Source organism: Esox lucius, chromosome 17, assembly GCF_011004845.1.
Source record: "Esox lucius isolate fEsoLuc1 chromosome 17, fEsoLuc1.pri, whole genome shotgun sequence".
Classification (NCBI taxonomy): Eukaryota; Metazoa; Chordata; class Actinopteri; order Esociformes; family Esocidae; genus Esox; species Esox lucius.
In genome coordinates this window covers 37157789-37173529 of record NC_047585.1, presented here as the reverse complement: position 1 = coordinate 37173529, position 15741 = coordinate 37157789, and the positions used below count along the sequence as shown (strand labels likewise).

General features: G+C 38.0%; 1 protein-coding gene across 1 annotated transcript; it reads right to left on the bottom strand.

Moving 5' to 3' along the window:
* Positions 1 to 243: 243 nt before the first annotated feature.
* LOC105006996 lies at positions 244 to 14439 on the bottom strand. Its single transcript, XM_034287601.1, has 12 exons — positions 14380 to 14439; positions 14183 to 14209; positions 8660 to 8989; positions 8396 to 8449; positions 8284 to 8322; positions 7708 to 7761; positions 4512 to 4565; positions 4368 to 4421; positions 2044 to 2133; positions 1861 to 1879; positions 1704 to 1735; positions 244 to 490 (listed from the first exon to the last, which is right to left on the bottom strand). The coding sequence occupies exons 3-12, from the start codon at positions 8958 to 8960 to the stop codon at positions 354 to 356; spliced, it is 834 nt and encodes a 277-aa protein (XP_034143492.1). The 5' UTR covers positions 8961 to 8989; positions 14183 to 14209; positions 14380 to 14439; the 3' UTR covers positions 244 to 353.
* Positions 14440 to 15741: the final 1302 nt, after the last annotated feature.

Genomic DNA, 15741 nt, shown 5'->3' with positions numbered 1-15741 from the left:
ACTTGACATTAACAGCTCTGCTGGATATGCACTTTTAATACAAGCAATCAAAAACAATCTAATAAGAAACAGTTTTGAAGATAACAGTTGAAATACATATGGCACCCTAATGGAGGAAATATGTACAAAACATTGTCATTTTAAAATTGTTCATCCAATATGGATAATACTTTCGCACATAAGTGGACAATTTCAAATCCAAAGAGATTGAATAAAGAATAATAATAGAACATTTAACTATACTAAAACCTTTGAAGACTATCTACAGAAAGCCATTGGGCTGAGGCTGGATTGAATAGTACTCCTGGTATGTATCAAACTAGAGAGAGAAAAGACAGTTTCATTACAGGCTTCTAAAGAAACGGTGCAGTAAAGTGGTAACGGGTGCTTAGTTTCATAAGAAATAAAACAAAAAACTGTAAGTTATAAAACAATGATTCAGAGCTTACATTGACATATTCAGATGATTCTCCATTCTCTCCAACAGGACCTGTACCACACAGAAAGAGACATAATGAGAGATAATGTGTCTGTCAGCATTCCCCACAAAGAAAGTCATACAAAGTCATTAAAAACAAAACATTTTAGTAGGAAATTGCCAGTTCTCACTTTGATAGTAGAACCATGTGTATGTTTGTGCGCACACAAGCGCATTAGTTAAAGGTTTTCATGGATATTTGTAAATCCAATCACCCAAAATCCAATCTGCTAAACAACTGGATTGGACACAATATTCTGTGTGAGTCTGTGGTCACTAAAGATGCCATGGCACTGATTGAAACAGTAAGAGTGTTATACCTAGTTACCTGGCTACACTTCAATCTTGTCGTCATCATGGCCAAATCATCTCGTACTACTGGAATTAAGACACCTTTTCATAGTCAATACCGATTCCAAGTAAAGAACTTTGAGCGTCTGCCTATACAAACCCAATACTGCCATTTCAATTTTGTTGACATGTGCTATGATTGTCATCATTCTTGTACATGACTGAATTGTATGTCACACAATCTTTTATCAAGAACTTCCTCAATATTAACCTAAGATTTGAAATAGAAAAAGTTCCAACACCCTCAAATCTTATTGACAAGGCATTTCTGGGAATTGTATAGCAATATAGAATGGGAAAGTGAACATTTGGACAAATTGCAGTGAAAACTAGGGAAGCCACAAACTGAAACTTTAACTTAAAGTTTATACAGGCATTTTCTTGTGTATTTGGTTAAAATAATAAAATTCCATGTGAATTGGCATGTTTAGCTTGCCAATTCACATCGTGATCACAATGTAATCAAAGTGACACTGACTTTAGGCACTTGAGGAGATATATCTACAGTAGCAAATCATGTGAAGATGGAACTACAAGGTAGATTTGCTAATTATCAATGAATCTGAATGGATTGTGTGATTAGAAATCGTACAGTTAAAACATTTATTCTCAATTAGCCTGGAGAAAGCTAAAGTACGCTACCTAGCTAGCTGGCATCATGTAGCTAGTCTACACAAGGCATGTTTTCGCTCTGCCCGTCATAAACAACTCATTAAAGAACAAAGCCTGTCATTCCCTGAGTCGACCATGCTTCCACTCCTATTGGTTCCCATCACAAATTCTACAACAGAAATGATATGCTGATTGGTCTATAGTGTGTTTGTACATATAGTAGTCATAGTGTGTGGTGTTTAGTGTTTGTATTGGGCCATACGTTGGTCATGATTGTCTTGTTGGGCTGGAGGTCTATAAGAAGAGAAAAGGGCATGTACAGGTGTTTGGTTAAAAAAAATCTCATCATGGACAACAACACAGAAGAAAAGTTTGATTAAAAGCTGCATAATAAAAATAACCACAAGGGAAATTCTTACCTCTGAGATTTCTTTCTTTCTGTAAAACAAATTAGGCTAAATATATTGCACTGAATATACCTTTGTTTCTAAAACATAATCAATGGGAGTAGATAAAGTAAATAAAGTCATAGGCATTTACATTATTGAGAAAGGTACATGTCTGCGAATGATTTAATAACATTCAGTATCTCAAGTACTCACTGGTCTTCTTACAGAGACGAACAACTGTCAATCCCACCAGGAACACACCCACTCCAGAAGCCACACCCACTGCAGCAAGCCATAATATCACTGTTTGGGAACATTGGTAGAGTTCATTGTGTTGATCACATAAATATAAAATGTTAATGGAGTCAGTAATTGGTTCTACAGATCAAAACTTCTGGGGAACCCCTATACGTTCTTCCACAAACCATTATAAAGGTTAAAATAACCACTTATTGTTATTTGCATACAGGTATGCTTGGATATGTTTTTCTGTCAACCCCTTTTTGAATTGGTTGAGAAATATACTTACATTTCAGAGATATATGGCTGTATTTGATCCTCCAGTCATGAACATCTGTTTTGATTTTGTTTCATATGAATTACCAGATAATGACAAAACCATCCATCCTTGCTTTGACTATTTTCCCATCATCCCACAATACAAAAGGGCTGCCGAAATACTGGTCCTTTTACAGTATCAGTAGTTATTTACAATTCCCTTTGACATTTTTCCTTGATGAACTTATAGGATTTCCACCTAACTTTCAAATGAAAGTATAATTCAAGAAACGTTTTCTTTTTAGAGTGCATCATCAATACAGGTGCATCTAAAAAAATGTGAATATCGTGGAAAGTTCATTTTTACCCATAATGCAAATCAAAAAGTGACACCTTCATATATTCTAGATTCATTACACAAAGTGAAATATTTTAAGCCTTTTTTGTTTCAATCTTGATGATTGAATCCTGTATAAAAATGTATAATGCACTCAATTCACACTAGACTTCAAGCAACTTGGATTCGGTGCCTCTCCACTCTTCCTCCAGACTCTGGGACCTTGAGTTCCAAATGAAATGCAAAATGTACTTTCATCTGAAGAGAGGACTTTGGACCACTGAGCAACGGTCCAGTTCATTTCTCCTTCCCTCAGGTATGACACTTCTGACGTTGTCTCTGGTTCAGGAGTGGCTGGACACTAGGAATGCAACATTTGTAGCCCATTTCCTGGACACGTCTGTGTGTGTTGTCTCTTGATGCACTGACCCCAGCCCCAGTCCACTCCTTTTGAAGCTCCCCCAAGTTCTTGAATCGGCTTTGCTTGACAATCTTCTCAAGGCTGCGGTCATCCCTGTTGCTTGTGCACCTTTTCCTACAACACTTTTCCCTTCCAGTCAACTTTTCATGAACATGCTTTGATCAACACTCTGCGAACAGCCAGCCCTTTCAGCAGTGACCTTCTGTGGCTTACCCTCCTCATGGAGTGTGTCAATGAACTGTCAGGTCAGCACTCTTCCCCATGATAGTAGTTGCATGTACTTAACCAGACTGAGAGATCAAAGGCTCAGGGAGTTAATTAGCTGATTAAAGCTCTTCTCAGGTCGAAATTTCTGTACTGTAAATGTTTTATTCTAATATTCTGAGATACAGGATTTTTTATTTCCATGAGCTGTAGGCCGTAATCATCAAAACTGAAACAAAAAAGGCTTGAAATGCTTCGCTTTATGTTGTGAGGTTCTGTTCTGGTAGGTTTTTGTTTTCTTCTTGAATGTAGCCTGTTGTGTTTGGTTGTCTCCTTTGTTCTTAAACAAAGCCTGTCCTTTTTGTTTTGATTGTTTTCACCTGTTTGTTGTTTAGTCCTCGTTAGCACCCTATTTAGTTTGCCCCTATTCTGTTAGCTCTTTGAGTCTTTTTGTGTATGTGCCTGCCATCAGTCTGTGTTTTAGCCTGCCTACTGGTTTCCTGTCCTTTTCCTGTTTTTACCCGACCTAGTTACCTTATTAACTATAATAATATAGTGAATATAGCAACCCCCCCCCCCCCCGTAAAAGGCCTAACTCCGGCGTGACTCCTGATGTAAGAAAGGATTGCATTGATCATGGGAAACCAGACAGATATAAGCACTGCACAGGCAATAACTTCTCACATATCTACTGTGGGACATGTAAAGTCCATCTTTGTCTGAACAAGGACAGAAACACCTACCACAAGGTGAAAATAAAATGGTTGAAAACATGTTTCTGTTTTTATTTTTTTAAAGAACAAAACCAATTGAAATGTTCCAAATGCAATGAACAATAACTGTTTCTAAAATAAACATTGCTGTGATCAAGAAATTGCCACAGATGCCTGATTAATTAAATATAACAAAAAATATAATATGTAAATTGTTTTTTCATTATTTAAATTTTGTCAAAGGGTCCAATGAACACATAAATTTACAAAAATAATAATCTTCTGAATATTATTCGATGTGTCAGGCATCACAGTGGTAAATATTTCTGAAAGAACTGTTAGTCAGCTAGAGAAGGATACTTACCCAAACTGCTCTCTTGGTTGGCTTCCACATCATTTTTTGGGGAACTTTGATCTCCTGTGCACAAACCAGTAAGAGGATGTTTATTAACAGTTGGCCAACCCCATCTGTTCAGAAGCACTTAAATAATGTTTTGGTCACACTCACTTTCAGTTGAACTCTGTGGGGTACCAGTGGTCAAAGTAGAACTAACAGTCAAACCTGGTGCAAAGAAAGGTAATCAGATCTGATTATACAATGAGCTATCTCAATGGGATGGTAATCAATAAAATATTCACATCTAGGTAGGTTCTAGGTGGGGCACATTTATGAGTGAGGTTACCCCCACAAACAGGAAGACGTCCTATGGACATTCATCAATGTTCTCATCAGCTCCCTTGAAATGTTCTCTGGGCGACCATGGGGTCCATTGGGACTTCAATTACAGTAGGACCAGAGTATCTATGCACAGTTTAGTGGTCAGAAATCCAACTCAGCTCAAGGAGCAACCTTTGAGCACACATGTGGGTACATTTTCCTGCGGGGCTAAAAAACTTTCCACACTCTCAGGAAAAGAAAACCTGCCAATCCATCATAAATCATTACTTTTATCTATCATTATTATTATCTATTTAACTAACACCCCAACCACTTTGTGATTATGTAGGATATCATATTGTTTTGAAGTAGGTAACCCAAAATACATAGCTGAGCAGTACAGGAGCAAAATTGGAGCGTAACACACCAACACTTTGGAAATCTGCTACTCACTTAAGTTAAATTAAGCTTGATTGCTCCTCTCTTCGCTCACAAATTTTTAATAGGTTTTTAATCGTTTCAGCCAAAACATTTGAGTAAGCTTCAAATACAATATAGTTGCATTTTAGTTAATGATTAGTATAGACTTTTAGAAATCAGCCAATTTAGAAATAAAACTTCCAAGATCTGGATTTGGAATGTACTGATCTTTACACCACATTTGTAGAACGGTTATAGGCCATTCCCATTTGTTTTCCAATGCCTCTTAATATGGAAGTAATCTAAAAGTAATTCAAAGTAATCAGATTATGTTACTGAGTTCGAGGAATCAAAAAGTTAAGTTACTAATGTGGACTTGTAACTGTAACGGATTACATTTAAAAAGTAACCTACCCAAACCCTGTTTATCGTATGACAACTGAGTATTGTGAACAGGGAGGATTAATTTGGAAGAACTCTATCAGTATCGGCACTGATGGGGTCGCTGCCATGGCGGGTAGGGTCAAGGGGATCAGTAGTGTCAGAGAGCAAAACCCGAATGTGCAGAACACTCACTGCTTCCTTCACAGGGAGGCACTAGTTGCAAAGACGCTGTTGCAAGATCTCTCAGATGTTCTGGACAGTGTGGGGGACATTGTTCATTTCATCAAGTCGAGACCATCTGTTTTTGATTTTATGCAAGGAGATGGAAGCAAAACATCGTAGCTTGATGTTACACACGGCCGTCCGCTGGCTTTCACGAGACACAATTTTGGGCTGACTGTAAGAGTTAAAAGAAGAACTCAATGTTCCTGATGGGAGAGAATTCTGCATATGCGGAATTGATTGCAGATGCGGGATGATGGGCAAAATGTGCATACTTGGCTGACATTTATAGGCATCTCAATGAACTGAACGCTAAAATGCCAGGCAAAGAAGAAAATCTCCTCACCTCAGACAAACTGCGTGGCTTCACATCTAAGCTCACACTCTGGCACTCCTTTGTGGAACAGGGCAGGTTTGGGATGTTCCCCTTGTGCAGTGAACATTCAAACAGCAGCACACTTTCTGACATTACCTCTCAGCATCTGAAAATTCTCTAATGAGAGATTTGGTCACTATTTTCCAACAGAGTCTTTTGCACAGTTTGATGGGGTCCGTGAGCCTTGGAGTTTATATGCACTGGAAAGCTCAAAACACTTGCCACTGCTGGCACAGGAGTAATTGACAGCGATGAGGGAAGGTGGCACATGAGAAAGAGTACCCAATAGTTTCGAGCAGTGCCATTGCAATTCTACTACCCTTCTCTATGATGTATTTGTGTGAACTGGGCTTTTCAGACCTAACTTACATCAAGAACAAGTTATAGGGAGCAACTGAGGCCTGTGGACCAGAAGCTCCGTCTCTGCCTCTCATCCATCCCTGCCAGAATAGGGTGTTGTCCCAGGCTCAGGTTTCCCATTGATAGTAAGTCACATTTACCCCCTCTCAGGAATGGCGGGGGGGGTGTACATTTTCTAAATACATTTTCGACTAGGGTGACTCGAGATTTTGCATACATTCATTGGGTGCCGTGGCTGAAAAAAGGTTGAGGGCTGCTTTTAATAAAATATTCACCTCTTTTTTTAGTAATGAGGCACATTTTATAGGGTGCTACTTACATTACTAAACAATTAAGAAATATTGTAGATTGTAAGAAGATTGTATGAGATCTTTGGTTTCTTGGCAATGTATTGCATGGAATGGTCTCAGAACAAGAATAGACTGATGAGTTTTCCAAGAGAGTTCTTGTTTCTGGCCATTGTGTGCCGGTAATTGAACCAACAAACGCTCCAGATACTCAACTTGTCTAAAGAAGGCACAAAAGTTTTCAGAGGTTTTAGCATAATAAAAAAATGGTTTTCGAATGTTCAGTTAGCCTTTTAAAATGATAAACTTGGATTAGCAAACAACGTGCCATTGGAACACAGGAGTGATAGTAGCTGATAATAGGCCTCTGTACGCCTATGTAAATATTCCATTGAAAAATAATTTGTTTTCAGCTACAATAGTCAATTACAGCATAACAATGTCTTCTTATCAATTTGTTGTTATTTTAATGGACCAATAAAATCTTTCAAAAACAAGGACATTTCTAAGTGACCCCAAACTATTCAAAGGTAACTGCATGAAGGGACAGTAATGTACTCAAAGATAAGCATTGAGTTGGCATCTAAGTGGTAGCACAGTAACCTTGAGTTACAGCCTTTACCTGCATATAAAGTGCACTTCTAGGTTTACCAAACACAAATAAATCTTAGTAAGAGTATCAAGTGAGATAAGAGAAATACAATTACCGATATGTGTATAACACATTTAGCACACCTATAGAATTAAACTAGCTTTAGACAACAGCTGAAGTATTCTTGCTAGCTAAAGAAAAAATTTCTTTGGAAGTGAGAATGTTAGGTAAGTCTTATGTTAACCTTCATATATAGTAGATGGTTGTGGTTACTTCTGGTTATGCATTTTAAAGTGACAGATTGCCATCACTTCCCTTACATCCCAAGCCAAAAACCAAAGAAAAGTGTTTCATCAAAAGGTCAACACAACTAAACTTACAACTAAATCTAGTAGCCATACTTACCTTCACTTGTTCTCTTTGGGGTGTCACTTGTCAAAGTAGCACTAACAGTCCAACCTGGATCAAAGCAAGGACATTTGATTTGATTTTACAAAATAAGGGAACAAAAACGTCTTTCCCCTCAAAGACTGCAGTGCCCATCCTGGATCAGTGTGATTTGGTAGATGTCAAATCACTTCAGATGTTCTGTTTTTCTCAAAAAAAAAGGAAATGTAGCATGTGCCAAATTTTATAACGTTTAATGTCATAACATTTATGACGTTCTGAAGTGCTTGATGTGGAAGGTTGCTATGATATGGATAATGAAGGGACCCTGCATTGGGGCTTTTAAGGTGGCTTTGACAAATCATGATATTTTGTATTACATTTTACCACCCCTCAAAACCACACTTTTGCATATGAAAATAATATACAAATAGCATGCTTAAGGGAAATCCATTAAAAAGTGTGCACAGATTCTTGCCCCATTTACTGCTGGGTTCCAAACTGGCCCAAATATTTTAAAGAAAAAGCATACTATCAAAAAAGTATTATTTTCAGAAAATAAATATATTTAAAAAAAAGTAGTGGCCAACCCACCTGATGTAGTTGCTGTGGGGGTCAAATAAGAGGTTGAACCTGGTGAGAAGAGAGCTTTAGATAGTAAATGTGAACCAAATGATTGTAATCGCAAATCAAATGTATTACTTACTGGTAGTTGGCCTCAGTGGGGTTTTGGGGATCAAAGCAGCACTAGCTAGCAAATCTGCAATAAATTAAATCCCAGTTGACTTAAATTATAATATTGGACATTTTAGCAGAATAAAAAAGAAACAAACAAAAATGTTCAGTGTACCTGCAGATCTAAAAGCATTTTAGTTTTTTCTGAACTGTAGTTACTAAAGTGATTGTAAACTATAAGACAACTGAGTTCATAAAGACTTACAGCTCTACTGTATATGTATACATGACTCACTTGTTATAATGTACCCGTCACTACGTGGAGAGAGAGAGTTTGGTCCTGAACTCACTCTGTAGTCACAGCTCACCTCCTGACTCCCTACTGACTGTAGATGTCTGATCAGGTCATCTTCAGTCACAGTGAACAGACAGAATGATGTCTTGGACCTGGATGATGTTTTCTTCCAGATCTTTGTCTTCAGGAGATGTTGACTCTGGTCTCCAACATACAGATTACAGGTGGTGTCATTACCAGCAGGTCGAGGAATCTCACAGGTGATGATAACATCCTTCTCATTATGACTGACACTCATCATTGGTTTCTGTAAACTGGATAGGACCGGATCTGTGAAATATAAAAATATATATATTAGGTTGTATAAATTCCATTTTCCTTCAACTTAAGCTAAAATACATAATTTCATTTAATGGTGGATTAACAGTTTTATAACATTGAACAGAATTTAAAAATACATTTTCCCTTTAATTTGCTATTTCTACAAAGCTAACATTTGGAATATTTGTCATCGATACCAAACTCCAAAGCTGAAATGACTCTCTGATGACTGTAGGAATCAATGTCAGACTGGGCTGAGGGAGGAATGGGAGATCAGAAGAATATTGAAAATTCATATTAAAATATGAAATACTAATTCACAACAGGTTCAGGCCAAAGTTGAAGACATGCTCCAATCTTACCAATCTATAACTTATCACACTGGTCACTCAACCGGGAAGTTTTCCCTCAGCACGCATGCTGGAGAAGAACATTCCCTGGAGAGAAACCTTAACTGAGCATTTGCCCAAATTGACCTTGCAGACCCCGACCGGAGTTGATAAAGCAAGAGAAAAGGCAGACTTGTCCGACATTGACCCATCTACTCTGGGCGAAGTGACCCTGTGATTAACCCCAGTGGACTGCCTAAATACGAGTTCTATGCCAATACAACGATTTAATGTAAAATATTTTTTTCTCAATATTGTATCGATATTCTGATCTATAATCGATGTTTATTATTTATTATGCTGTCGACTGCCGTCTTTAAAATTACTGTAGCGGTCGCTGAACGGGCGTGTTTCTTTAACAACACTAGTTGTGTACATATCACAAAATCTACCTGATAAAAGCATATTACTGTATTCCCATGGATGTCGCCATTAATAAAGAATGCTCTTTTACTTGTTTTTGTTTTATTCATGTATTTACTCAAAATGCTAGCACCAAAGCGGCCACGACTTACGTTAGAAGAGATTGTTTCTGTGTTGTTTGGTGATACGAGGTTATACGCCCTTGCTCTTTGAAGCGATAATGATGTCGAGGTGAGTAAGAAATACACTGTGGCTATAAGTTTTGTGTTGTCCATATACTGTAAAATGCTGGTAATATCTTTTAGATGACAACAGCAACCCTGTCGTGTTAACTTGACAGACAAGCACATCAGCTGTGGAGCTCAAATGTTTGCTTGCAGGCGTTGCTGTGGCTGTGTAGCCGGCTGACTAGATGGTTATTTTCTCGCGTTTCTTCCGATTTCATTTAAATATGGAAAATGCCATGCTAACTATACAACTAATTGTCCGGCTTGTTTCGTCTGTCAGGCTAAAATAAAGTTGTCGGCCGGCAAATGTTTCGCTTGAGCAGCAACAAGCTGTCATTTTCACTAGTTAGCCAAGAGGCAGTAATTGTGCTTCGCGGACGACGTTGTCACTTGATCTCGATTATGTTCTGCATCTGCCAAAAGATGTACGCCGCTAACGTCCCCTTATCATTTATAAAAGCTCGTATGTCTTGAGATTTGCCTTGTGCTTACTTTATTATGATCACATTAACTTTATGGACCTAATTTGACTGCTGGCTCAATCTCGTAGCAATATATCGTTTTATGCTAATTTCTACGTTAGTTCTTTCTATTGGTTGTTATCCATCCATCCATCTTCTTCCGCTTATCCGGGGCCGGGTCGCGGGGGCAGCAGTCTAAGCAGGGATGTCCAGACTTCCCTCTCCCCAGACACTTCCACTAGCTCTTCCGGGGGGACACTAAGGCGTTCCCAGGCCAGCCGGGAGACATTGTCCCTCCAGCGTGTCCTAGGTCTTCCCCGGGGTCTCCTCCCGGTGGGACGGGACCGGAACACCTTCCCAGGAAGGCGTTCCGGAGGCATCCGAAAAAGATGCCCAAGCCACCTCAGCTGACCCCTCTCGATGTGGAGGAGCAGCGGCTCTACTCTGAGCTCCTCCCGGGTGACCGAGCTTCTCATCTCTAAGGGATCGCCCAGCCACCCTGCGGAGAAAGCTCATTTCGGCCGCCTGTATCCGGGATCTTGTCCTTTCGGTCATGACCCAAAGCTCATGACCATAGGTGAGAGTAGGAACGTAGATTGACTGGTAAATCGAGAGCTTCGCCTTGCGGCTCAGCTCTTTCTTCACCACGACAGACCGATACATCGACTGCATTACTGCAGAAGCTGCACCGATCCGTCTGTCAATCTCCCGTTCCATCCGTCCCTCACTCGTGATCAAGACCCCTAGATACTTAAACTCCTCCACTTGAGGCAGGCACTCTCCACCAACCTGAAGTGGGCAAGCCACCCTTTTCCGACTGAGGACCATGGCCTCGGATTTGGAGGTTATTGGTTGTTAATGGGAGAAAACAAATTATATTATTCCATGTTACATTAATGTGTTGTCAAGTTAGAAGAGTATGGGCTCTTTAAAACAAAGTTAACTTTAAATTTGTTTTTGTTTTTTGTGCTATGTCTATTTATTTCAAATGTGTGAGGAGATATGATTTATTTTGAGAAATGTCAGTAATCATCATCAGCATTCTAGAATTATATTGGGGTCTAAAGGGTTACATTTAGGAGTTCTAAGTCATTTCATATTGAGTGGTTCTTTTTTATTAGGGGTTGCCCATGGGGATTAGCTAAAGATTGTCCTTTCAAGTATATAGCCTAATATTATTTCAGGTTTTCTTTACCACTTCGGTAAGTATTGTGATTCAGTTGTGATATCGTGAGGAATCGTGATGTATTGAATCGTAACACGTGTATCGTCATATATACTGTATCGCAAGGTACTTGCCAATACCCACCCCTACTATATACTACAAAATGAAACATTTGTACTGAATAAATTAACTAACCATGGACACTAGCATTCAAGTATATTGTATCAATTAAAAAAAAAAAAAATCTGTCACTATTGATTATTGGATGATAACAGAATATTTAAAATCCTCTTTAAATGTAGCAAGCTAATTTAGAGATTTTTTACATTGGATAAAGATGCATTAAATTGATGGTAGCATTATTTAGTAAAACCAAAGTTAACAATATGGATCAAATGGAAAATAATTGTGGTTAAATTCAATTATCATACTAACCCTGGGTTTTGACATACTGGAATATATCTAAAAATAATCAAATGTGTCATTGTTATACATATGAATGTCATTATGAAAAATTTGAAAATAAAGGCTGTGAAGTATAACACTAACTTTGCTGAGAGCTACTGTGTTTACTATTACTGACTTTAAAGGTTATCTCACCTAGCTATCTCAAGATGAATTAACAAAGTAATTGACTAACTGGAAATCACTCTAGATAAGAACATCTGCTTAAACATTAATGCAAAATAACTTGTAATGTATGTATGGCATTGATATAAAGCAGTTTTCATTCTTCTCTGAAAACAATGGTAATATAATGACAGAGGAAAAACACATCATTATGATGATCAATGGAATAAGACACACTCCTTGTAGTTTTGAGATTCACAAATTTAGAATTCCTTAAGACTGAAATTGTGATTTTTTATTTTTTTTTATGATCTGGGATGAACAGTGACATTTTTCAGTGATTCTTACTGTTCTTACTGAGTCTAACTTCACAGGATATGACCACTGAGGATTGTTTCAATAGAGAAGTAGTATAATGTTCACAGGAAAACCACAGAGGGTACAGTCTCACATCGCCAGTCTGGGCTAATTTGCCAAGAGCAGGGTTTATGAACAATAAGAAACCTAAATCAGTCAGGTTTAACTGTGTGTAGCAGTTTGTCCAAGGTTTTTTGAACAGATTTGTATTAGATAGCTTCAGTTAAATATTCAAAGTCAATGTCTGATTTAGACTGATTCAATTTTATATATTTACAGCAAAAAGGGGAAAAAAAATGTATGAACAAAAAGTTCAAAGGTTTTCTTGATGTTCAGTTTTCAATTCAGTTTCATTTTCAAAGTTTATTCATCAAATGCACCGAATAAAACAGTGTCATCCTGCACAATGACATTTTTGTGACACGACACACAACATCTACATAGTAAGAATTAAGAAATATGTGAAGCAAAAATATAGCAATCATATACATAATAATGTAAACTAGCAGCAATTTAAAAAAGGTTAGGATGGGGAGTATGAGCAGTATTTCTGGTGTTTCTCAAACCATTTATGTCAGGGCATATTATCCTGCTGAAAGAGGCCAAAGCCATCAGGGAATTCCATTGCCATGAAAGGGTGCACATGGTCTGCAACAATTTTCATGTAGGTGGTACATGTCAAAGTAACATCCACATGAATGGCAGGTCCCAGAAGAACATTGCCCAAAGCATCACACTGCCTTCGCCGGCTTGCCTCCTTCCCATAGTTCATCCTGGTGCCATGTGTTCTCCAGGTAAGTGACGCACACTAACCTGGCCATCCACGTCATGTAAAAGGAAACGTGATTCGTCAGACCAGGCTACCTTCTTTCATTGCTCCGTCATCCAGTTCTGATGCTCAGGTGCCCATTGTAGGGTACTGACCACTGCAGAACAGGAACACCCCACAAGGGGTGCGGATTTGAAGATGTTCTGACCCAGTCATCACAATTTGGCTGTTGTCAAAGTTGCTCAGATCCTTACGCTTGCCCATTTTACTGATTCTAACACATCAACCTGGTGGACAGAATTTTCACCTGCTGCCTAATATATCCCACCCACTGACAGGTGACCTAATCAAGAGATTATCAGTGTTTTTCCCTTCACCTGTCAAAGGTCATAATGTTATGGCTGATCGGTGTACATAACAATGTAAACTACTAGCTATTTTAAAAAGAGTTGGATGGGGAATATGTTTTGAATATTACAGGTACAATATGCCTAAGAATATGCCAATATGCGTACATACAAAAGAATACTCTAATGTACAACTCAGTTTGCATACCCTGGCAGAAATTGTGAAATTTTGGCATTGATTTTGAAAATGACTGATCATGCAAACATTTTTTATTTAAAGATAGTGATCATATGAAGCCACTTATTATCACATAGTTGTTTGGCTCCTTTTTAAATCATAATGATAACAGGCCCTGATCAAAAGTTTACATACCCTGGAATATTTGGCCTTGTTACAGACAGGTGACACACACAGGTGAAAATGGCAATTAAAGGTGAATTTCCCACACCTGTGGCTTTTTAAATTGCAGTTAGTGTCTGTGTATAAAGTCTGTGTATAAATAGTCAATGAGTTTAGTAACTTATTGTATTTCATTAATGATTGTAGTACTGACCTTTGGCTTTGATGTGCTGGAAGGTATCTAGAAATAACTAAATGTGTCATTACCATGAACATCATGCCACAATAAAAAATTGAGATAAACATAAGACTAAAACATCTTTCATAAGGTTTAGACTCTTTAAAGTAAAACATTCAAACAGTGATAAGAAGCAAACAGATCATACAATTTAGATGGGAGGAATGACTCACAGAAAAGAACGATGAACAATAACAGACGACCAGCCGCAACATCTAGGATGAACAATGTCATTTTTCTTACTGTTACCATGTCATTTTTCTTACTGAGTCTTACTGTTTGTCTGACTTCACAGGATATCATCACTCAGTGCATTGCTTCAATAGAGAATTTGTATAAATGTAGAGCTTGTTCACAGGGAAACCACAAAGAACCAAATGTTTCACACGGTCGGAGTGGTCTAATTGTGTGAATAAAACAGGGTTTATTAACCCTTCATCAGTCATGTATGAGTAAAAGATGCCTGACATTGTTGTACAGTACTGAATTATGTTTACCTACAGCTACACAGAGTTTAAACTTGCAAGAGAAATTAGGCTAATTCCCAATTTTTAAATGAGGTCATTTATGGCTAATTCCCCCATGTTAAATGAGGTCCATTGAGGCTAATTCCCCCATGTTAAATTAGATTCATTGAGGCTAATTCCCCCATGTTAAATGAGGTCCATTTAGGCTAATTCCCCCATGTTAAATGAGGTCCATTGAGGCTAATTCCCCCATGTTAAATTAGATTCATTGAGGCTAATTCCCCCATGTTAAATGAGGTCCATTAAGGCTAATTCCCCCATGTTAAATGAGGTTCATTGAGGCTAATTCCCCCATGTTAAATGTGCTGTGAATTGTATACTTACTGTTAGTGTACATTTTTTGAATTTGTATTTAATTATTGTTAGATGTTTTCTGTGTGCTCAAAAAGGAATTTCTCAATTGGGATAATAACAAGTCTCTAAGAATACTGAAACTTAAATTCAAACTGATTGGTTAAAATTGTCCTGTTTAGAGTACAGTATGATGATTCATCTATTTTTTATTTGTATACAGGTGTTAGTCATTACGCCTAATTGCATTAACATGTCAGGTGCATATTCACTACTGTTCAAAGGTGTTGGGTCACTTAGAAATGTCCTTTTCACAGTGTTTCACAGTGTTTCTGGGGCCTGAAAAGTCGGTGCTATCCCTGCTCTAGCAGGGCCAGAACCAGCTAATCCTATGCTAAGAGTGGTGCTAGCCCACTTGCTTAGTGTGTGAACACTTGCTTAGCCCTGGACTAAAATCTCCCTTAGCCCAGGGCTTAGGAGTCCTCAGCTTTCTGAGGTTAACATGCTAATTAAGATTTAATTTTACAGTGGATAAAGCCAACTGTAATAAATTTATGGTAGCATTATTAAGTAAAATAACAGTTAACAAAATGGTTTAAATGGAAAATAAATGGGGATCTAATTCAATCACTATACTGACCTTGGGCTTTGATGTGCTGGAACGTATCTAGAAATAACAAAATGTGTCATTATCATTCACAAAGGCTATTTTTCCAT

What these genes read in the sequence shown, in the direction of transcription:
- LOC105006996 (XM_034287601.1), bottom strand. Translation starts at nt 8,960, where the DNA reads ATGATGAGTGTCAGTCATAATGAGAAGGATGTTATCATCACCTGTGAG. An exon ending in CCCAAAGAGAACAAGTGAAG is followed by an intron (nt 4,566 to 7,707) that starts GTAAGTATGGCT and finishes TCTTTGCACCAG; the next exon opens with GTTTGACTGTTAGTTCTACT. An exon ending in CCCACAGAGTTCAACTGAAA is followed by an intron (nt 4,422 to 4,511) that starts GTGAGTGTGACC and finishes GTTTGTGCACAG; the next exon opens with GAGATCAAAGTTCCCCAAAA.